General features: G+C 39.8%; 2 protein-coding genes across 2 annotated transcripts; both read left to right on the top strand.

The window, feature by feature from the left end:
• Positions 1-503: 503 nt before the first annotated feature.
• cc2d1a (coiled-coil and C2 domain containing 1A) lies at positions 504-11700 on the top strand. The gene is made up of 29 exons (XM_059554843.1): positions 504-683; positions 1188-1266; positions 2363-2504; positions 2584-2690; positions 2799-3026; positions 3399-3693; positions 3971-4080; positions 4742-4814; positions 4887-4976; positions 5057-5184; positions 5287-5359; positions 6145-6269; positions 6342-6453; positions 6524-6696; positions 6843-6965; positions 7040-7098; positions 8054-8170; positions 8259-8332; positions 8537-8595; positions 8677-8728; positions 8800-8899; positions 9348-9438; positions 9521-9730; positions 9825-9886; positions 9953-10025; positions 10101-10221; positions 10888-10964; positions 11246-11293; positions 11379-11700. Exons 2-29 carry the CDS (start codon positions 1210-1212, stop codon positions 11415-11417), a joined length of 3018 nt encoding a protein of 1005 aa, XP_059410826.1. The 5' UTR covers positions 504-683; positions 1188-1209; the 3' UTR covers positions 11418-11700.
• Positions 11701-13389: 1689 nt separating this feature from the next.
• On the top strand, positions 13390-23267 carry mri1 (methylthioribose-1-phosphate isomerase 1). The gene is made up of 6 exons (XM_059554814.1): positions 13390-13713; positions 17780-18003; positions 18947-19116; positions 19547-19723; positions 19801-20025; positions 22641-23267. The coding sequence occupies exons 1-6, from the start codon at positions 13582-13584 to the stop codon at positions 22772-22774; spliced, it is 1062 nt and encodes a 353-aa protein (XP_059410797.1). The 5' UTR covers positions 13390-13581; the 3' UTR covers positions 22775-23267.
• Positions 23268-24623: the final 1356 nt, after the last annotated feature.

Genomic DNA, 24623 nt, shown 5'->3' with positions numbered 1-24623 from the left:
GTTGTTTTCGATTTTCTTTTAGCCATTGCCTTGTTTTAGTCCAGATTCAACTAAATTTATAAAAGTTCAAACATGTTAATGACACACTTGACTCTTTTCATTTGCAAACTGTAGATGGTTTGTTTAAAATTGTTTTTATACAGTCTATGGTTAAAAGGTATTCATTTTTTTTCCTTTAACCCAATTTTGTAAAATAAATACTTATACACAATTATAAATCACTTTCTCATTTTAAAACAAACTGTAAATGGCACATAATTAATTTGACAGGCTGTCAAGTCAAATAAACGCGCGAAAGATTCGTGACGCTATTCGTGATGTCATATTTTAGTAAACTATTTATGCACATTTTTCTCAGAGAAAACCAACTATGACAAGACAAACCATCATAAAGTGTAAAATATCGTTTAAAATCTCAATACATCGACAGGCTGGCGGTTGAACTTCAGATCCTGCTGCGGGGAGTCGTTCCCGCGTGCCGTAAAGCGAGAGCCTCTGTCGTTGCTATGGGAAACCTGACGAAAAGCAGGAAGTGCTGGAGCTACATTGACAGCAGTGTAGATTTGTGTTTATCTCTGTGTTTATGACACTCTAGTGCAAAAACTTCATGACATACAGCTTGTTTTTCTCAACGGAGCAGATATTTATCACGTAACCCGCCGTCGGATGAACATTTGACCAAGGTATCGCGTTCAGATTATTAGTAAACCGAGTCTGATGTGAGAATTAACCTCCTTGCTAGCAGAGACCTTGGCTGAATTATTTGTTACTTTATGATTTATATTGTTAATGAGCTGATATTTATTATATGACTTTGTTGCGCTTTGCCTCCAACAGTTCTGGTGCAAAATAAGCCAAAAATGTGCTTTGGATTAACCTGTTTAACTTGTAAACACTAACGCTAGCATGTTAAACACAGTGAAAACATTCGCTATCGAGCTTATAGTCAGTTAATGTAAGGTGACGGAGCTCTGTGAGAAATATTAAACTATTAAATATGTATATTAGGCCGTTGATTATGTCTATGCATTGATTATGCAAACACAGACGTCATTATTCACGTAATGAGCTAGGAATGAGCTATGACGTCACTCAGTTTCTGGTGTGGTCGGTTGTGGTGTCATTGAAAGGCTGAAGCAGTGGCTGTTTGTAGTATTATAAATGCATAATTATTTTTCTCACTCCAGGTTTGAAGGACCTGTGGAGAAAATGAGTCGAAGTCGGAACCCTCCACAGAAGGGCCAGGGGGCCGCCAGGGCCAAACAGGTAATGATACTGTGTCCAGAATCACATGAAGAAGGCATATTTGAAGTCAGCCTGAAACGAGAGAGAGAAAAAAAGAAAAATTTTCTAAATGCATGTTATAAATCATATTGTGAACTATTCACCTTTGTATGTTTGTTTATTTATTTATTTATGTATTTATTTTTTCTTATTCTTTATATCATGTTTAATGATTTGTGGTGATGTAAGGACTTTTCCAAATATTTAGTGCACTTAAACTGCATTCACATATAGAGTGCCACACATATAGATTCTTAAAACGCTTTTGAATCTATAAATCAGTTTTGAGGGTTATTATTGCAAATTAAAACTAAAACCTATTAAAATTGTCACTTGAATTAATATCAAAAATAACCAAAATAAAATAAAAATAAAAACTATATATATTTTATTCATTCTAGTTGCAAACGCCACATTTCTAACTGTCCTTTACTTTAAAGTGTTCATATGACGCCTTTTTAGAGATCATTATTTTGTGTAACAGAATATTTTGACATGCTTCAACACTTTGTTACTGAAACCACACCTTCTTTCTTTGCGTGAACATTTGGGTGGCATTACGCAAATATTTCCACATAGTGATGTAGAGATGTTTGGGTGTGTTTAAATGAGATGTTTTGGGGGGCGTGGCGCAGTCTTCACTTTAATAAAGAATATCTCTTTGGATTTGAGACTTTACAGATCTTCGTCATGCACCAAGAGCTTGTTACACTCCAAAGAGAAAGGAAAAACTGAAATCGCATCATATGACCCCTTTAACCTGAAGTACCATCACAAAGTAATAAAATAAAAATTGAAAGGAAAAATATTAAAACATTTATAAACATGTTAAGTGAATGTAGGTGCCTAAAATGCTTTTGAATTTGCAACAGTTCATATGTAATGTTCAAACAAACTATAAACATTTAGGCATATTTACATGTATAGACCAAGAATGACACACAACAAAATGACTAAAACTTGATCTGAATTTTTTTTTTTTTTTTATAAATAATTTAATCAAAATATTGATAAAAACTGAAATAATATCACAGTGATACAATAATAACCGCGTCAGTCCATCCTCATGTGTGATCAGATGGGACTGCTGCTGGATTTGGCTCCTGACGGCGGGCTGGATGACTCTGGAGGAAATGATGCGGAGCTGGAGGCGGAGCTTCTGGCACTGATGGGAGGAGGAGGGAGGAGCGGTCCAGCCGGCAAGAGACCTGGAGGAAAAGGTTTCCGTCTACCAACAGCAAGCCAAACCTTGATCCCTCAGCATTTCCTAATCTCTCTGTCTGTTTTGTTCTCTTGTAGCTCCGGTGCCCATGGAGGACATTGAGCGGATGGCAGCGCTTTGTATGAAAGACCTGGACGAGGACGGAGATGACGATGGTGATTTGGAGAACGATGCTGATCTCTTGGTAGAACACAACCCTTCTAGTCTTTCTTTACATCACTACAGGTGACACATGGGATGAGACCTTTCTCTCAGGAACAGCTTTTGATTGACATTGTTTTATGTGTTTCAGGCCGAGTTGAATGATGTGCTGGAAGACGATGAAGAGCAAGTGGTCAGGAAACCTCCTCCGTCACCAGTGCCTCCTCAACGCTCCAGTGCAGCGCCCGCGTCCCAGAATGCACCTGCCAGCCTGGAGGCTCGCCTGCAAGAGCGCTTGGACATGTACCAAACGGCCATCACCAACGCCAAGGCCACGGGGGAGACCAGCAAAGCACGGCGATACGACCGCGGACTGAAGGTGGGACATGTCCAAGACTAGAGCTCCATCCACATCCACTTTTTGATGGAAGATGATAATGTCTTAGAGCAGGGGTCTTCAACCCTCTGTCCTGCAGAGTTTAGCTGCAAGCCTAACTAAACACACCAGAGACAGATGATTAATCTCCTCAGGACTGTATAAAATAACCTCTGCAGGAGCAGGGCTGAAGACCTCTGTCTTAGAGAGCAGGCTGGCTGATGTGAAGGTGATATACAACAATTACTGCTGTTTATTTGACACATCTCACTAAAACAATTAGAAATAAATTATTTCAAAATGTATCGATCTGAAGAAAAAAGAATCTGTAAGATAAGTCATTTATACTGAGGATTTCCGATTTCCTGTTTTTAGACTCTACAGTCCATGCTGACGTCAGTTAAAAAAGGGAAGCCCATCAGTGAAGATGAGATTCCTCCTCCTGTGGCCACTGGGGGAAACCCCTCCGGTGCTCCACAGGCCGAGCCAATCACAGAGCTAGAGAAACCAGCTCCAGCAAACACGCCACCGCAGACGGCCAACGTCAAGCCAGTCGCTCCGTCCAAACCTCAGCTGCTACAGCCTCCACCACAGAGAGTGACGGCCATGACACCCGATACACCCGCCATATCACCCCTCACACCCGGCCAGCCCAACACACAGCACTCGGGTACACGCGCACACACACACACACACACACACACACACTCACTCACACTCTCTCTCACACACACACACACACACACAAACACACACACACACTCACTCACACTCTCACACTCTCTCTCACACACACACACACACACACACACACACACACAAACACACACACACACTCACTCACACTCTCACACTCTCACACTCTCTCTCTCTCACACACACACACACACACACACACTCTCATTAACTGTCACTGTGATGCTGTCGTGTGTTTGTGTGTGTCTCAGAGCTCAAAGCCAGTGTATTAAGCAGACAGAGAGAGTATAAGCTGGCAGCCTTAAAGGCCAAGCAGAGCGGGAACACTGAACAAGCCAAACAACTCTACCAAGTGTCCAAGGTGAGGGAGTTTCTCCAGATGGTAAATGGGTTTGTACAATTATTTATTTTGAAAGATATGAATACTTTTATTCATTAAGAATGCATTAAAGTGATCAAAAGGGACAGTAAAGACCAGGGTTATTACAGATATATAAAAATATAAAAACCTAAACCTATTGTACTTCAGCTAGTTGTCTAGGCAAGATTTCTCATTTTCATTTAGTTTATCTTGTTATACTTAAACTTAAATAAAAATGAATTAAAACTAAAGAGACATATTAAAAAAAAAACTTATAAAACTTTTTAATATTACTAAAATAACACATTTATAATGTTACAAAAAACTGCTGTTATTTTTAACTTTGTTTATCAAATAAACCTGAAAAACACACACAGTAGTATGAAGCACCTCGACTGATTTCAAGAGTGATAATAATAAACATTTCTTGAGCATCCAATCAGCATATGATAATGATTTCTGAAAGATCATGTGACACTGAAGACTGGAGGAAGGATGCTGAAAATAAAGACCACAGCAACAAGTTACATTTTAATATATATTCACATAGAAACCTGAACAGACTGTATTGAAAGAAATCCATACTGAGCGCAAACATCTGAACAGAAGTGTAGGTGTGTAGATTTATCTGGCTCACTCTTTGTCTCTCTCTTCTTCTCAGAGACTGGACTCGGTGGTGGAGAGTGTTGACCGAGGGGAGTTCGTGGACCTCAGCTCACTGCCGCCCCCTCCTGGTACAGCTCTACCTCACAGCTCACCTCTCCGCTCACTTCAGTCTGGTTCTGATGAAAGTGTGTGTCTTTCAGGAGATGTTGAAGTGCCACGCTCTGACCCTCCTCAGCTGTCCTCCAAACCAGCTGCCCCTCCTGCTGCACCCGTTGCTGCCCCAGACACAGGTGAGAGCGTGTGTGTGTGTGTGTGTGAGACGTCCCACTCACACACATCAGTTATACGTGTGTGTGTGTGTGTGTTTCAGCTGTCTCTGCTCCCCGGAGCGTCGCCGAGGCCTTACAGCAGCGCATGGACAAATACAGAGAAGCTGCAGAGAGCGCCAAGAGCAAAGGAGACGAGCGCAAGGCACGCATGCACCAGCGCATAATCAAGGTAACACACGTGAAGACTCGCTTCAAGAAGAACAGGTGCGGTTTCATTAACCTCTCCTGTGTGTGTGTGTGTGTGTGTGTGTGTGTGTGTTCTTGACCTCAGCAATATCAAGACGCCATTAAAGCTCATAAAGCGGGACGGCCGGTGAATTTGGCAGAACTTCCTGTTCCTCCAGGTAACGCTGGTTTACTTGTTCCTAGCGAGAGCAAAACTTCTGACAAATGTCTTCACAAATATAGAAAAACGTCCTTAATGTGCCTCACCTGTGGAAAAGGTTAAGATGTTAAACCAAATAATGTGTTAAATAAAATCGAAATATATCAGGAGGTGTTTGTAAATGTTAGAGCGTGGTGTGCTGATTATTTTTATCTTCATAATTCGATGAGTAATTTAATTATACACACTGTTATTCACAGTTTGGGATCGGTAAGATGAGCGTCTCTAATGCTCGCCAAGACTGTGTTTATGTGTTAAAAAATACAGTTATATTGTGAAATACTACTACAACTTAAAAGAACTAATTAATGTGTAAATATGTTTTAAAATATAATGCATTCCTGTGATCAAATCTGTATTTTCAGCATCATTACTCCAGTTTTCAGCATCACATGATCCTTCAGAAATCATACTTATGTTTATTTACTGCTCGAGACACATTTCTGATTATTATCAATGTTGAAAACATGATTTTTTGATAAATAGAAACTCCAAAAGAACAGCATCTTCTGTAACATAGATGTCTTTACTGTCACTTGAGCAATTATATTAGATAAATATAGTATATGCAGTCTAGAGTTTTCTTTTCATAATTCTGTTTAGTTGTTTTGTTTTGGATAACATTTAAAAAAAAAAAGGGTAATTGTGATTTTTGTTTCTCACCATTCAGAATTTGTTCTTAGAGTCTCATAGTAGGTAGTTTGTGCACCTCAGTTTTGACTCTGTTAATGTTTGTGCGTGTAGGTTGTCCTCCGCTGCAGGGCACTGAGGGCGGCGAGCAGAACTTTATGGGCGTCCTGGAGACCGCTATGAAGCTGGCCAATCAGGATGCAGATGCAGACGCAGACGCAGATGAAGAACCACAGAAGGTAATGTCAGAGTTCAGCAGCACCTCTAGAAACTGTGTTTGGGTCTGGTTCTTCATCTCTGTGTCTGTGTAGCCATCAGCTCAGCCTGCCGTTCAGAAATCCAGAGCTCCCGCTCCTCCGAAAGCCTCGTCCGCTGCAGGGACGCCCACCGGCTCCACTAACACCCCCAAACTAGGAGGGAAAGGTAAGTGTATTGTTATAGGGGCATTAACGTGTCCGCACCGCTGTGTGACGTCGTCTGTGTGGTTGTGCAGCCCAGCAGCAGCTGGATTTCCTGACCATACGCAGGCAGCAGTTCGTGAAGGCCGCGCTGCGCTCTAAAGAGATGAAGGACATGCAGGGAGCCGCTCAGCACCTGAGGAACGCTAAAGGACTCGAGCCCATGATCACTGCCGCCAAGGCAGGACTTCCTGTGGACATCAGCAAGGTTTGTGAATCACTGATGCACAGTAAATGAATCAGAATTGGTTCTGGAGGACTAACGCCATTGACTGAAAGAGACAAGTTGAATGTGTAATGCCATTTGTGGATCAGATGTGTGTGTAAAGTGTGTGTTTTATGTCTGGTGTCCAGGTGCCGGCTGCTCCGGTCAGTGAGGATGACTACAGACTGTCTCATTCCCGCTCTTCCGCTCTCTCTCCGCGCTCACTCGAGCAGTACACTCAGCTGATGGCACAGCTCAAACAGCAGCACGAGGTTATTACACACAGATCTGATCCAAACACATGCTTTATTAACTGTCCACATGACTTTCTAACGCTTGTTTCCAGAAATGCCTGGCGTACTCGCAGCAGTTCACTCATATGGGGAACGTAGCAGAAACCGCCAGGTGGGTTTTCATTTATTATATATATAAAACATGGTCAGGTAAGAAGAATCTCCAGGTGTTGTTTTGAGTGATGAGTCTACACTACTGTTTAAAAGTTTGAGTATTCTATTAAAAGAAGGGTTTTTTTTCAGCAAGTATGAATTAAATTGATCAAACGTGCCCGTTTTTTTTTCTATTTTTAATAAATGCTGTCCTTTTGAACTTTCTATTCTTCAAAGAATCCTTAAGGAAAATGCATAAAACTATTTTCAACATGGATATTAATCAGAAATCTTTCATGAGCAGCAGATCAGCACATTAGATTGATTTCTAAAGGATCGTGTGACACTGAAGAAAATTTGGCTTTGAACACAGAAATAAACTATATTTGACGATATATTCACACAGAATTATTTTAAATTGTTATATTTTACAATATTACAGTTTTACTGAATTTTTTATCATATCAACGCAGCCCCAAACCTTGGAATGAGCATGAAAACAGACACATTTGATCATATTGACCTAAACAAGCACTAAAAATGCCATTTTAAAAGAATCTTATTTTTTATAAATTGTATTTTATAGTACTGATTTTTCTTTTTTTTTATGTACTAATGGTGTAAAAAATATTAATTAAAATAGATAATATTTATTAGAATCTAAGCTCTAACCATAAATACTAACATATATGAAATCTAGCCTTAAAGTGTATTTGTTTGTGAGTTGCTAGATTTTGTCTACATTGTAAAGACTATATGTCGTCACATGGATATTAAAACCTGAAATGAACATTTGAGGGAGCAGCAAACTGTCCTCATGAGGACAACTGATTCATAAACCGTAAATGGTACATAAAAAAAAGAAAAAATGCTGAGGGTCTGCTTTAAAGATTGCTGCTGAGCAAAGGTCTAAATGGAAAGCCCCCATGATAGAACATATTTGTATTTGTGTGTGTGTGTGTGTGTGTTTGTAGGTTTGAGAAGCTGGCTGAGGAATGCATGAGTAATATTGAAGTGCTGAAGAAAGCTCACGCTAAAGGAAGATCAGTTCCTAAATACCACACAGAGGAGCGCACCTTCAACTCTGTCAAGTGAGAGAACACACACACACACACACACACACGCAGTCTGTCAGTGCAGTCGTCCTGCGGATTCACTAATATCTTCATCTGTGTTTAGGATCTTTCCTAACCTGACGTCCAGTGAGATGGTGCTGACCATCGTGAAAGGAATCAACCTGCCCACTCCTCCAGGTGTGTGTGTGTGTGTGTGTGTTTCATAATGCTGTAAACAGATGGTCACTGAAATACACTACCATTGAAAAGTAAGAAATGTATTATTTCTTTAAAAAAAGTTTTCTGATTCCAACCTTTTGAACATCAGTGTCTATATATAATACAGAATCATGAGACTCTGTCACAGAATGCTGTAAATGTTATTTTCTTTGTTTTCTCCAGGAGTCTCAGCCAATGATCTGGACGCGAGTGTGCGCTTTGAGTTCCCGTTCCCCAGCGCCGTACGCAACACACACACACACACACACACACACACACACACACACACTCTACTGGCATCTAACAGTGTGTTTGCTCCTTAGGAAGAAGCTCAGAGAGACAAAACCAGTACTGTGAGGAACACCAACTGTCCAGGTACACACACACACACACACACACACATGCACGATCTGTGGTGGCAGTAGCTGACAGTCTGTGTGTTTCAGAGTTTAAGGAGCAGTTCAAGCTGAACATCAAGCGAGATCACAGGGGCTTTAAGAGAGTGGTTCAGGCCAAAGGCATCAAGTTTGAGATCGTACACAAAGGGTGAGACTCTTAGGGATCATCACTGACAATAACACGCCCAGATCACATTCACCCCAAAACAAATGACCTTACTAATGTGTTTAATAATGAAAATTAAGAAATCTTTAAAAACAGGTAATTTTGACTTTAAATTCCACAATTTAGAATTTTGCAATGTATTCTAATCTTACAGTTCTGATGTTAATTTTTTAAATATTTTTTAAAAGGAATTTAAAAATAAATCAGCATAAATGGTTTATTACAGGTTAAATTATTTTTCATTTTAATTGCCATGTAATTGGTTTAAATTAATATTAAAAATAAGCCCGGTTTTCTTTAGACAAAATAGTTTTTCACTTTTCATACAGGGTTGAAGTGTGGTTTCACTATCATTAGCAGTGTCTAATAATCGTGTGTGTGTGTGTGTGTGTGTGTGTGTGTGTGTGTGTGTGTGTGTGTGCGTCCGCAGCGGTCTCTTCAAGACAGATAAAGTGGTGGGAAGTGCTCAGATGAAGCTAGAAGCTCTTGAGAACCAGTGTGAGATCAGAGAGATCATTGATGTGAGCGGTTCACTCTAACTCACACACATATGTCACATGCACACGAGCGCTGGTGTCCCATGAGGCTGTGCTGCCGTTGCAGGTGTTGGACGGACGCAAGGCGACGGGAGGGAAGCTGGAGGTGCAAGTGAAGATCCGCGAGCCACTGTCTGGAGTTCAGCTGCATCCGGTGACGGAGAAGTGGCTCGTCATCGACACGCTCACACCCTCACCGGAGAAGGACAGAGAGCGGGAGAAGGACAGAGAGAGGGAGAAGGACCGGGAGAGGGAGACAAGCAGGGAAAAGGATCGGGTATGAGATGAAAATAAGTGCTGTTTTCATTACACACAGGATCTTGCAGACAAGAAGAGTTGGACAGAATCCACATAAAGCATTTTATTCCCAGCAGGCTCCTTTGGATCCAAGATCCAAACCTAGGAACGATCACGACAGGAACTCTAAACCAAGGTAACACGATAGCTGATCATTCAGCACTGGTGTCCTGTGTCTAACACCTGTCTCTGTTTGTTTCAGCTCGTCTCCTCCACAGTATAAGATGCACAGCTTCGGTCTGCTTCACCACGACAAAGAGAGGCTGGAGTGGAAGGTGTGTGTCAGTGACCGGATCGAGCTGTTGACTGGATCTAGAGTGGATCAGGAGTCATTCTGTGTGTCTCTTTAGATCAACGAGTATAAGAAGAACAGACGAGACCCGTCAGAGCTGATCAAGCAGCACATGGACGTCTGTCAGAGACTGCAGTGGCAGAAATCATATCTGGAGAAACATCCGGCAGCACTGACAGGTACCACGTGACATTAGAAACTCATCATCTGCACTACAGTTCACTTCAAAAGGGTCCGGACAGGGGTTCATCTCTTTATAGTCAACAGAGAATCCTGACAGAAATGTTTCATGGATTCAACAAAAGTATGCAGCAGCTCAACTGTTTTGAACATTGATAATATGGATCAGGGCTGAGTTTCCTTAAAGCATCGTAAGCGTCTACGATGTACTTGAGCTTACAATGCTTTTGGGAAACACAGCCCAGAAATGTTTGAGCGGCAAATCAGTTCTGAAGATCATGTGACACTGTAGACTGGAGGAATGATGCTGAAAATTCATCTGCACATCACATGAATGAATTAACTTTTAATATATTTTATAATAGGAAAGTCATTTTAAATTGAATCAAATTGTATCAAATGAATGCAGACTTGGTGAACAGAAGAGACTTCTTTCAGAAACATAAAAAAAATCAGTAGTTTTAAGAGAAGAACTCCCAAAACCCTAACCATAAACTGCACTAAACTAGAGGTTTATTTTACGAATGAGAGCATAAAATGCTGCATGTGGACTGACTGATGATTCAAATGAACCTTCTGAATAAACTGATTCACTTTCCAGTGCTACATCTTAAGAGTACATCAGGTCATCAGTAATGTACTGTATCTCTCTGTCTGTTTCTCAGAATATGAAAATGTGCTGCGGAAGTTTGTTCACGGTCTGTCAGATTCAGTTAAAACGTTTTCCAGCCAAGGCAACAGGGTGAGCAAACCACACACACACACACACACACACACACAAAATCAGCACTGATGAGCTGTGAGGTGTCTGTTTTTATTCTCATTTCACTCCGAAATACTTGATTACTGAAGTAAAATGGGTTTTGAATGTCACTTCGTGTTGACATGAAACACTCATGCAGTTGCTCAGATGTTTCATCAGAACAAACACAGCAGAAGCTGGATGTCACTTTTATCAAGTCATTTCAACATTTTGAAATCAGTCGTTTAGATTCAAGCTAAAGAGCTGTTCTGGTTTCTCAGGATGCAGCAAAAGACGCCCTCGGCCGATTGAAGATCGTGGAGAACGAGGTGAATATTAAAGCCTTCTGTCTCTGCTTCAGTCGCTTCTCCGTGAGAACTCACTGTCGTCTTCTTCATTGTCTCTCTCTCACAGCTGGAGTCAGTCAGGAAAAAACGGGCCATCAGAGAGTGACACGACTGTCTGCTGGAAACTCTTCACACTTCTGAAATCATGAGAATAGAAATGAATCCTGACAGATATAAAGGAGCTGCAGAGGGAAGCGTCACACACACACACACACACACGTATGCAATTAAGCACCTTTGGCATTGCTGCACTTCATTACTCTGCGGTCCAGACCATCAAAACATTCCTCAGTTTGACGTCTGAATGTTTCGAGTGAGATCAAACTGATTTTATCTCATGCAAAAATAAACACCAGTCAAACACTAAAGCGGAAATCTCACAAAACCAATCAACAGCAATGCTTTGTGTGTGTGTGTGTGTGTGTGTGTGTGTATATATACACACACATCACATGAAGTAACGTTTATCAGAGAACAGGATTACAGACGGTCATTCATTCCCTCTGACAGTTGTATGTACCTAACACTACAAAAGAGAAATTATTTTATTTAAACCCAGTTTTGTCTCTGTCTTCTGTCTGATATGGCTCTTCCTAACCTCTCTTTCACGTATAAATGCTGTTAATCCGCCGTCTTTACAGTAGTCTGTGTCCTCCAGTATTCCCAGATTAGGATAATGCCACTGCACTGCTGTGATATGGGAATAATCTCAGCACTCCAGGGAAGATGTTCAAGTGTGTGTGTTAGAAGGAGTAGATGCTGATAATATGTGGATTATCCGCACCCCGCCGCTTCGGGGCTGTTTCGGGTGTGTTTCGGGTGTGTAGCTGTGTGTGTCCTGGGTCTGTTTGGTTTGATAAGGTGGAATGAGAGGTTTTGTATCCGGGTGATTTTGTGTTGTTGGAGATGTGGTCAGTCATATGCTGAGATCAGCATGTTTCTAGGGAAGCTGTCGCCTCTTCTTCTGTTTCTTCTTGTCTGTTTCAGAGTCCGAGAGCATCTGTTTTAACCCGACTGACACAGTCCAAACCGCTTGTTGTTTGTGTAGAGAAGATCTCAGCATGTGCAACAGTCAGTCATTATATCAACCGTTTGTTTGTTTGTTTGTTTGTTTGTTTGTTTGTTTTATTCGGCACACCATCATCTCTTAGGATGCTGTCTGAACCCAGTTATTCTTCATCATCCTCGTTCACTCCAGCATGTACAGATCAGGTTCATTAGGGTCTCTGAAGGCAATCACTGCTAATATATTAATGTATGTACTTATTTTCGGACGATGGGACTATTATTTAAAGCTGCATTAATTTGTTAATGTGTCTATGGTGAAGGATATGATAATGTCTAATGTAATAATTAAAAATTAAAGATGACATCAAAATTTAGATTCTGTCATCATTCTCTCATACTTGTATTGTTTAAAGTCATTGACTTTTTTATGCTTAAGAAATACAAAAGGAGATGTTTAGCAGAATGTCCTGGCTGCTCTAAAACTGAAAGCGAATGGGACAAAACAAAAACACCTTTTATGGTAGGTTATAAATGTTTAGAGTACAACTTACCAAGCCATATTTAAAAGTTCACTAATTTAAGTAAGCTCTTTGAAGTTTAAAAAAATCTTATGGACAAAGTTCACACAGAATGAGTTCATTTGTGAGTGGCCTCTTAAGAAAGATAATGTCCTGTTTATTATAAGCACACACTTAAAGGGATAATTCCCCCAAAATAAACATTAGACCGTTTGCGACTATTTAAATGAGGAAATGGCAGAATTCTCATTTTGGGAAGAAAGATTCCATCGGATGAAAGACCGTGATGACGTCGTGGCTTATTAACATATGAACAATAGCCTCAGCGGTGTGCGTTTTAATCGATTCCTCCACAGAAACATGATCTTGCGTGTCCTCATCTGCTCTTCATTGGATCCCTGCATTCACTCGATGAGAATATTCTGAATCGCTTTATTGTTGCTTCGCCGTAGTTATGTGAATAATAAAAGGCTTCATCTGAATGTCAAACGCGCCTCCGCGGGATGATTGAGAGAGTGGGCGTGGTCAGTGGGCGGGGCTTTCTGCCAGAGCGAAGCGAACACGCTGCTCCGTTGATCGGTGCGCCGTTCCCCCTCGATCCGTGCAGACGCCCACACCTTGTGATTCGCGATTCATGATTCACGAATCGCAGCGCGTTTAACGCACCCCGACTCCACCGGACGCGAAGCGGACCTACGGAACCCAGCGCTCCCGGTATACGTTCAGCCGCATCTCATACGGGTCATGACGCTGGAGGCGATCCGGTACCGGCTCGGTTCTCTGCAGATCCTCAACCAGCTGCTGCTGCCGCACGAGACCGTGTACGACGAGATCCGCTCGGTGCGGGACGCATATGAGGCCATAAAGAGCATGAAGGTAAGCTACGGCAGGCCCGGTCGACGGATCCTCTGCCCGGTTTCGCTCGCGCACGTCCGAACATCTCAAAGCCGGTAAAGCCCTCTTTGTGTGGGATCAGAGCACGGGCTTGCGCTTTTTGTTCGTGCACGCGTGTGCATGTGTGATCTGCATAACATGCGATTGACAACGTCCCTACGCTGTTTCTGTGTGTGTTTATATATATATATATATATATATAGAAAACCCCAAATTTTTCTCAGGCATGAAAGTAGTATAATGTGTCATAGTAACCCCTTGAAATAATCAGTAATGTGTTTTATGGTTGGTCACTGTTGTGACCGGTGTGATAATGTGTACACTGAAATTCACTTATTTCTGCAGTCATCAGAATTCTTATGCATCTCAGCCAGCTATTAACCCATCTGAAACTGTTTCATCACTATGCTTCGTATTATACAATAAAACCCCTTATACAACACTGAATAGGTATATTAGGATAAAAAACAGAAATGTGACTCTGGACCACAAAACCACAAATGAGCTCTCCATCGATGTGTGGTTTGTTAGGACAATATTTGGATAAGATACAACTATTGGAAAATCTGGAAACTGAGGGTGCAAAAAAATCTAAATATTGAGAAAATCACATTTGAAGTTGTCCAAATTAAGTTCTTTTGCTATGCATATTACCAATCAAAAATTAAGTTTTGATATGGTAAGAAATGTACAAAGTATCTTCATGGAACACAATCTTTTTGACATAAAAGAAAAATCCATCATTTTGACCCATACAATGTATTTTTGGCTATTGCTACAAACATACCTGTGCTTAGACTGGTTTGTGCTCCAGAGTCACATATAGTTATTATGCCACTATAATCACTGTTGTGACCATCAACATGTTTACTCATTCTGTGTCCACTCTCAACAAAACTGAATAATTCATATATTAATACTAGACACCTGAAAGATAATGCATACCAAAAATCTTTCTTAACATACTTCACTAGCCTTTAGTTTTGGAGCTTTGATGATCTCATGATGCAAACAGGAAGTAAACCGCTCTGGTCATGTGACACTTTGCAGTAAACACATGATTTAATTAACCTCTTAAGACCAGAGAAAAGGTTAGTTTTCTCCATGTCTTTACGTTTTTTTGGAGCATTAAAAATAATGTAAAAAAAGATATTGTGTTCATAAGTTATGCTGTCCTTGGCACTGAAGTTCTTTAAAAAATAAAAATAAAAATACATGAATGGACATGCATAGACAAAAACAATTGTTTTTTAAATCACCAATACATTTTTAGTTTTTCAAGATTTATTTTTTAACCAAATTTTGTATAAAGATGATTATCAACTATGTAATAACAGAATGATTCAATACACAATTTTTCTTTCTGCAAAATGTGTGTAAAACGGCCATAAACAGGTTTTCTCATTAAGTACAATGTCTCTATAGACTAAATCTAATTTGCGTATTAATGTGTTTTTGGGGCAACATGTAATGAAATAAAGAAGTGTAACAATGGAAAAATTAATTAACAGGATTTTCATAATAATATATAATATTTCATAGAATATTGAAATATAATTTCTTTCCATGTTCATTTGTTATGTCTCCCAAAATGCGTAATAAACATGCTTTTAGTCCCGGTGTCCTCATATGAGGACATGAATGAAATCAACATCCTGTTTCGTAACAGAAAAACATATTTTGTATTTTTAATGTTTTCCTGAGATGTTGATTTATGACACAGTTTAAAAATGAGACATATTTATATGATAATAACAAAATATTATCATTTCCATAAGAGTGTCACTAAATTAATTGCAGACATGTTTGATGAACCGTGAGAGAAAGTGTTCACGGTGAAATATCCAATCATTTGGTGTCTCTGAAAAGCCCTGAATGTGCTCTGTACAGGACATCCAGACTTAAGACCCTTTATGATTTCCTTATTTGCTGAGAATGCACTAAAACAGCAGTCAGTAATATTTTTAGAGCTTTATCAATGAAAAGCTTCTTTACAGACTCTATTTTGAGTGAGCGGTGGGAATACATGAGTTAACTGTGCACAGCCGCTTGGGTAAACAAGTGACTTCCTGAGTTAAAGATTTGGGAGTGTTAGTTCATGCTTGTAAAAAATTAAAAGAAATGTCCTTAAAGAAGTCAATCATACATTAACGGTTTAATGTGCTAATTTGTTTTCTTGTTTGCCACGACTGTGGTTTTATGAAGGAACCTCAACGTCTGAAGTTTTTAAACACCTGCAGTGTTCATGTGACAGACGTCTATAAGATGTCAGTTTTACACCCATTCTAGTTTCTAGTTTTCTAAACCGATGTAGGCTATATGTGCTTGCAAACACATGTTGTGACATCAGAAAGGTGTTTCATAAACCTCCAGATTTCTCTCTCCAGCTGTTCCAGTATTGATTAACGTAGTGCATAATTAATGTGTTGGGGTGATGGTTTTCCGGCAGCCATGTCTGCGCCTCATTAATAGTCCTTACTGCAAATATCTGGCATGAATTATTGATCAATCGGGGATTCGGGGGCTCTGGTCCTGTGCCAGCCGCTGTCACTGTCATGAGAGCTTTACTCATGGACGGGAAATGACAATCACCAGCCAGCGCTTGAGTTACGGTCAGTCCTACACCAGACAGACTCTGTTTACTCCACAAGAGTCATCACCAGCGGCCCATATAATAGAGATCATACTTCCACACCAGAAATACCAGATCCTGTCAGAAAATATCTGATTTGACTTGTTACAGATTTACAGTTCATCAACAAAACTGTCTAATAGACAAAACTGTTTTAACAGTCTTCTATCAGCCAAGAAGTTGACTGAGTAAAGCCAGAGAAGAGTAGAAGCAGGAGATGAAGTGATAAAAAAAGAGCATTTTATTGAATAATCTTAGTTGTGTGTTTCAGTGAAGCACAAATCTGGAAAATGACTGCTTCACAACAACATCCCATGACCTAAAAAACACTGAAAGTAAAAACTCTTACTATAATGAAGACAAACGTCCAACCACTCATCATAAGACTAAACAACAATGGGAAAAAATGAAAAAACGATCATGTACTATAAATGACTAATCAATGAAATGAGTATATAAATGGCTTTAAAATGATTATTGTAAATGATTACATGATTAAATGGAATAACAAAATGATTAAGTGATAAATGATTATGAATGAAGAATAGATGAATATAAAAGAAAGAAGACATAATGAATGTCAGATGTTCAGTTTAGAATGGTGATGTCATACGATTATTAAAGTGGTAGTTCATCTAAATATAAATATCCCGTCTGTCTTCATTCCAAACCTGTATGAGTCTCTTTCTTCTGTTGAACACAGAAGATTTCTTGAAGAATGTTGGTAACCGAAGAGTTGCCGGTAGCCATTGACCTCCATGCTTTTTTTTCCCATTCTATGTAAACTATTCACTCAGTAACATTCTTCAGAACATCTTCTTTTGTTCTCAGGAGATGATGAAACTCAACAACTTGAGGGCGAGTAAGTGATGACAAAGTCTTTTTTTCTTGTGAACTGTTCCTTTAAGTCATTATGACATCACAGTTCTTTAATTATCTCTTTGAACTGAATGCCCCTTTCAGAATGATGTCATGATCGCTCATTGTAATCATTCCGGCAGAATTCCAAGTTCTGAAGAACTGATGACTTCGTACTTGCCATAATTTCTCATTGTAGTGATTGAATAATCTGTGAACTGTGATTACTCTGGATGACTCTTAAATGGAAAGGTCGTTTTCCTTTAATAGGTTCACTAAATGCAATGAGTCCCAGTGGATTTCCTGGTTATATTTAACATTATGAATGTAAAATGGGTTTTGCAAACAGCATTTTAGCTTCGGCACACAATTTTTATCTCAGATTGTTTTTTTCAAATCAGTATAAATGAATGTCTGTGGCTTTTCACTCCAGTGAGCTGATGTTAGAGCTGACTGGAAGTGTTCTCATATTTGGATGATGGATGATTTGTGAGTGTATCAAAGCTCCTGGTGATAAGTGCTGGCGGTCCTGTGACCCTGTGACCCTTCACCCCACAGGTGCGCGGCGCTCCCGCCATCGCCATCGTGGGCTGCCTGAGCCTGGCGGTGGAGCTGCGGGGGGGCGCGGGGGGCGAGGACCTTGTGTCCTTCATCAGGGACTCTCTGTGCCACCTGACGTCCGCTCGACCCACAGCGGTCAACATGGGCCGAGCCGCCCGCGAGCTCATGGAGTTCACCGAGAACGAGAGCATGGAGAAGAACACGGAGCAGCTCCGAGACAGGTGACGGCCCGCCGCGCGCTCCAGGGTTTACCTGGGATCTGAAGAGTTTGGGATGTGGGAATAGTTTGGTTTTAATAGCTAGTCAACCAGATATTCCAGAAAAGATTGGTATATTCTGCTTTGCTTTCTGTGAAATAATCGTAAAGCTTTTGAAATAACTATCAGAAATTCTAATTGTAGTGTCTGTGCCAGTGATGTTGTTGACTAAAACTATTAAAAATAGTTTTCATTAATGAAAATAAAACTGAAATAAAATATAGTTGTTATAAATTATTATTATAATTATTATTTTGTTAGTTGCTAAGGAGAATTCGACTTTTCTTCTCAATTTAAGTACTAAAATTATTGAAAATTAGGGCTGCACAATTAATTGAATTTCTAATAACAATTACAATTATGGATGCCACAATTAAGTATTTGTTCAAAGCGCAAATAAGTCGTTCAAAGTCCACTTATGTAATTCTGCACGCTTAGGATATTTTTTTTTCTGCTACATGTTATCTTAAGGGTTTTTCCTTTGTATTAGTTATAGTATAACATTATAATACCATTTATATTTTTACTTTTTTATCATTTAAAAAAGAAACCAATTCGATGTATATTTGAAATTTGAGGCTTAATACTATAGAAAAGCACTAAAGGTTTTGAAGTTCTTTAAAATATTTTAAATTATCTACACACCTTTCTACTTTGTACAGTATTTGATTAAAGAGCCTTGAAGGAAGAATGGTTATGTATCCAAATTTATAGTGTATAACTGTTTATCAGATATTCACTGTGAGAGAGGAGTTTAAATCATGAAACGCAATTATATTTAACGACACTTAATTTTCATCAAAAATGTAAACAACTGATCAACACAGCCTAAATATGAAGTGCTGCGTTAATTACTCCTCTTCATCCTCCTCTAACGTGCCTGTCTCTTGGCCACGCCCCTCTGCAGCGTGATTGGCTGGATCGAGGAGATGTTGGAGCGAGACGTGAACGACAACAAAAAAATCGGCAACTACGGCGCGCAGCACATCCTGTCGGGCGTCCCGCGAGACTCGATCACCATCCTCACGCACTGTAACACGGGCAGCCTGGCCACCGCGGGATACGGCACGGCTCTCGGTCAGTCCACGCTCTGAGCATTACTACAGAAATCAGAGGATAAGTCCATACCACAATAAAACCTTTCCTGAAAATTGACCCACTGCCAAGTCATGTTCATGTCTTACTCTCTTCAATCGCAAAGAAATTACGTTCCAGGATTTTTCTCCATATAGTGGACTTCAATAGTGGCCAATGATTTTAAAGTCCAAAATGCAGCTTCATAAGGGATATCAGCCGAGGAATAAGAGCCTTATCTAGTTAAACGTTTTCTGAAAAAAAGATTCATATTTATACACATTTTAACCACAAATGCTTGGCTTGCTTCAGCTTGAAGCTGCATTTTGGACCACCATTGAAGTCCACTATATGGAGAAAAATCCTGTAGTGTTTAACACGGAAAGATTCGACTGTAGAGCGACTCTGATAAGACTGTAACTGATCTGTGCAGGAGTGGTGCGGTCGCTGCACACGCTGGGCCGCTTGAAGCGTCTGTACTGCACAGAGACTCGACCCTATAACCAGGGCGCCCGGCTGACGGCGTACGAGGCCGTGGCGGAGGGGTTCCCAGCCACCCTCATCACAGACAGCATGGCAGCGCTCGCCATGAGGGAGAAGGGCATCACAGGTGACGCATGTGGAGTGTGTTTGAGTGTTGTGACTGTGTCAGGTGTGTGAGATGTTAATGTTGTTCTGCACACACAGCTGTGGTCGTCGGAGCGGACAGGGTTGTGGCCAACGGCGACACGGCCAACAAAGTGGGCACGTATCAGCTAGCCATCGCTGCCAAGCATCATGGGATACCGTTTTACGTGGCGGCGCCCAGCACGTCCTGCGACCTGAGTCTGGAGAGCGGACGAGACATCATAATCGAGGAGCGTCCGGCTCACGAGCTCACCAGCATCAATGGACTTCCTGTGGCCGCTCCTGGTGAGTCAAGAGGACACCGCAAATACACTTCACACTAAACTAAGATCCGAAGCACTTTAGGATTCAAATCAGAACTACTGAAATAAATTCATATTAGATGAAAAACATTCAAATACAACATGCAACATTTCTCTTTTTTTTTTTTTTCAAATAAATGCTGTTCTTTTGAACTTTCCTAGTCATCGAAGAATACAGAGAATAGAAATATATCACTGTTTCCATAAACATATGAAGCAGCAAAACTTTTTTCAACTTGGATAATAATAATAAATGTTTGTTGAGCAGTAAATCAGCATATGCTAATGATTTCTGAAGATCATGTGACACTGAAGACTGGAGGAATGATGCATAAAATACAGCTGCACATCACAGGAATAAATTACATTTTACAATTTAATAACATACAAAACACTTATTTTAAACTGGAATATTTATTAAATTAAATTTTAACATATATTCACATAGAAAACATTGGATCCAACTTGTAATAATATTTCACAATATTAGTTTTGACTGTATTTTTCATTAAATAAAAGCAGCCTTGGTGAGCAGAAGAGAACATCTCATCAGTGCTGAACTTCTGAATGATGGTGAAAGTCTATTAAATGTGCTGCTGCTATCGTGATCATGTACAGTAAATGGCTATTTGTGTTTATTTTAATAATGTTCAAAGCAGCAGGGATTTTTGTTGTTGTTGCTGAAGAAGGGATGAGAAAAGCAGAAAAAGATGATTAGTGTGAGTGTGTGACCGCAGGGTTTAAGTGAGATCTGAAACAGAGCAAAGCTGCGTTTAATTAAACGCTTCTGATGTGAGGGAGGAACGATCCTCCGCACGTGTGGAGAGAGAGAGAGAGAGACAGACAGAATCCGCAGATTAATTAAAGCTGCGGTGTTTAATATCTGCTGGGGTCTCGAGGGGAGAGACAGATTACTGCACTGCTCTCCTGAAGACCAGACCGGGAGATAGAGACGGGAACGCTGCTCCCAGATCAACACCCCATGCAGTTCATCTTAGCAAATCAACTTCTCTGACTGGAACTGTTATACGTCCGTTATATCTGAAGAGAAACAGCATGAATTATATCAGCTAGATTGATGACTGTAGAGTAAAATAGTAGTGTTAATGTTTGTTCATGGCAGCTGATTTACAGAAGTGTAGCATTGCATCACTTGCTCAGCAGTGAATGGGTGCCGTCAGAAACAGCTGATAAAAACAGTAATCCAAACCACTCCAGTACATCAATTAACTTCTTGTGAAGCAATAAACTGCACGGTTGTAAGAAACAAATCCATCATAAAAGGACTTATTATGCTCCTTTCTACAAGATGTAATATAAGTCTCTGGTGTCCCCAGAATGTGTCTGAAGTTTCTGCTCAAAATACCCCACATGATCATTTATTATATCATTTGGAAATGGCTGTTTTTAGTGGAAGCAGAAACATGCTGTTTTCGTGCATGTCTCTTTAAATGCTAATGAGCTGCTGTTTCTCACTGCCCCCCTTTCCAAAACTGAACTGTGTCTTTAAAGCTCGTTCCTCTGATAATCTTGGTTTGGATTATCATGTCTACCACACTGAAATCATGCGTTTTAAACCACATTAGTTTAAACTTCTGATACACAGTTTCCTGAGTGAAGCGAACGCACAGAAAGTGGCTGTCACACAGCGTGTGAGTACTACATGATCACAGCGGGTCTCTGCTAAAGCAGCAGTGTCTGTCAACAGTCGTGGGCGGAGCTTGTAAAATGTGACGTCATATTTGATGGATTTTGAGAACAGCTTGTTCTAAAACAATGCTTATAATTTAAGGTTATTTACCAAACAAATGGAGTGTGTGGATAGTTATCATTATATGGTGGTTGTACACACACTGCCAACAACATGTAAAAGTTCATTTTGAATAATAGATGCCCTTTGATGCATTTTAACTTTAAAATGTCACTTCTGTCCAAAATATCAATCCAAAACACTGACAAGTCGATTATGAAAAGTGGTAGTTTATACATTGCTAATTAGTACTTCAAATAAACTAAAACTATTAAATAAAAGTGAACAAGCCTCATATGTGACCCTGGAGCAAAAAAACAGTCTTAAGTCAATGGGGTATGTTTGTAGCAATATCCAACAATACACTATATGGGTAGAAATTATAAATTATTCTTTTATGTCAAAAATCATTAGGATATTAAGTAAAGATCATGTTCCATGGATATATTTTGTGAATTTCCTACCGTAAAATATATCAAAACTTAAATTTTGATTAGTAATATGTATTGCTAAGGACTTAATTTGGACAACTTCAAAGGCGATTTTCTCAACAACAAAAAAAATTTGTATTTATTTTTGCACCCACAAATTCTAGATTTTCAAATAGTTGCATCTCAACCAAATATTGTCCAATCCCAATCAACCATACATCAATGGAAAGCATATTTATTCAGCTTCTCTATAATTATTTTATAAAATTGTCCCTTATGGCTGGTTTTGTGGTTCACATAAGAAAAACTAAAACTAATAAAAATTACAAAAACAAAATCCTAAACCATAAGTGCACACAGAAAATCTCAGAATGAAATGTGATTGAGAGTGTGTTCGTCGTCTGTGTTGTGCTGCAGGGATCGATGTGTGGAACCCGGCGTTTGACGTCACTCCTCACCAGCTGATCACGGGCGGCATCATCACAGAGCTGGGTGTGTTCCTGCCGTCTGAGCTGCAGGCCGCTCTGACCGGGAGACTCACCGCGCTGTAGGCGCTCGCTCTCCTCATGGGTTCACCTCACTGTGGTGGAACTTACACCTCTAACTACACACACAAGCGTCAGCACCGAGGTGTAAACAAGGTATACTAGACACGTTCGATTCAACACTTACAACGAGGAATAACACCATGTGACACACACTTGTACAACCCAGGGATGCTTGCAAACACACACACACACACACACACACACGTACGTTATCCTTCTCTCTGTGTGTACAGCTCATGTCACGTCATCTCATGTCTTCTTCCTTTTTCCACTCGTTTCTTCCCCTCTCTCTGGCTCAGCTCCCGTTTTAAACAGGAAGTGTTTCACAGAGGTGGTAAACAGTGTAGTACATTCAGAGTATTTCCAAATACGGGTCAACTGATGTCCCTTAAGGGGGACGCTCATGACAGCTGTTGAGAACACATCCGGGTCGTATTTCACCCCAAAATCAAATGGAAAATGAGCATTACATTTTTATAAAGTAGAGAAAGCCTATTTTGGAACTATTAAGAAAGATGTTGCATTGTGATTTTAATGCCACTTAAATATTTTGAAATTCCTCCATATTATCAGTAATGTAATACAAAACAAAACAGATATTTAACAGAATTTTTGATTAAAAAATATTATCTAACATTAAATAATATTGTGTTGTATTACTATAATATTTTTACTGTAATACTGTAAAAATAGTAATATATTACAGTAATGAGAATCCTAATAAAGACATTTTAAAATATTCTCAAAACTACATTCCAAACAGAGTAAAAAAATAAATAAATAAAAAAAATGTAAACGGTAGTCTTTTTTTTTTTTTTTTTTTGCATTACATTATTTTTGAGAATTTTGGGGCGGAAAATATATTAGTGTCATCTTCATTATCCTAAAATGTTTTCGCAAGACTTAATGGAAAATGTAATGCCATTTCTTTTGATTTTGTGGTTAAGTGTCTTCATGAGACTTTCCCTTACCGGTCCGACTGTTTATTAGTGATAATAACAGATTTATGTCAAATATCAGCCCATTTTAGATAAGGGCTGTACTTTAATCTACATATAAACGATTTATGGTGATCTGAGTGGCAGTCCTGGTACAGGCAGTGCCATATAAACTGTCTCATGTAACAAAATCAAGATGTTATATTAACATTAAGAGAGATGTGAAGCCTGCAATTGAGCAAATAAAACAAATAGAGAGTATGAGCATTCATATGCAGATGATTTTTAACCTTATTTGAGGAAATACAGTATGTAAAAACAAACTCATTTAGAATAGAATTGTCAATCTACCTAAAATGAACAATTACCGGACGGTGATTTGAACTTCAAGCTTTCAGGTTTATCTCGAGCACTATGGATTGGTAAAAATGAGGTACGAATCCGAATTATTTTCACGTACAGCCACAGACGCTGGAGTTAAACCTGCGATGTTTCTTTAAAACTGTAATTTGGGCAGTTGTGTTTGATCAAGGTGTGGGAAAATGGTGCTATGGAGCTAGATGTTAGACAATACCTCAGTAGAGATCCCAGACTCCTCTAGTACTTCCACTCTGTTTTTATCCTAGTTCTGTGTTGTATATATTCATACGATCGCACACACAAACACATGAACACAGTCGAGCCTGGTTTTGGGCGGATCTTCGGCTGCGGATCAGCGCCGTGAGTTGGTCCGGGCTTGCGCTCCGAGAAACCGAATGTAACGAGGCCCAAGATCCTCACTGCCTTACGAGACCAGCAAAAACACCCCGCCCACTGATGTCCGATTGGCTGAATGAGACGGAGCCACGCCCACCTCTCACTTACAGCATTCTGAATTCACCACAGCATGCCAGTCATAATAAACTTACTTAAAT

Source organism: Carassius carassius, chromosome 7 (genome assembly GCF_963082965.1).
Source record: "Carassius carassius chromosome 7, fCarCar2.1, whole genome shotgun sequence".
Taxonomy (NCBI): Eukaryota; Metazoa; Chordata; class Actinopteri; order Cypriniformes; family Cyprinidae; genus Carassius; species Carassius carassius.
The sequence above is the reverse complement of the archived record's forward strand: the minus strand, read 5'-3'. Positions and strand labels throughout refer to the sequence as shown.

Bases quoted from the DNA above. Each gene is read 5' to 3' on its own strand.
- mri1 (XM_059554814.1), top strand. From the start codon at position 13,582: ATGACGCTGGAGGCGATCCGGTACCGGCTCGGTTCTCTGCAGATCCTC. The intron at 13,714-17,779 runs GTAAGCTACGGC...TTCACCCCACAG, and splicing joins AGGCCATAAAGAGCATGAAG to GTGCGCGGCGCTCCCGCCAT. The intron at 19,117-19,546 runs GTCAGTCCACGC...TGATCTGTGCAG, and splicing joins GGGATACGGCACGGCTCTCG to GAGTGGTGCGGTCGCTGCAC.
- cc2d1a (XM_059554843.1), top strand. From the start codon at position 1,210: ATGAGTCGAAGTCGGAACCCTCCACAGAAGGGCCAGGGGGCCGCCAGG. The intron at 4,815-4,886 runs GTACAGCTCTAC...TGTGTCTTTCAG, and splicing joins CTCACTGCCGCCCCCTCCTG to GAGATGTTGAAGTGCCACGC. The intron at 10,222-10,887 runs GTACCACGTGAC...TCTGTTTCTCAG, and splicing joins ACATCCGGCAGCACTGACAG to AATATGAAAATGTGCTGCGG.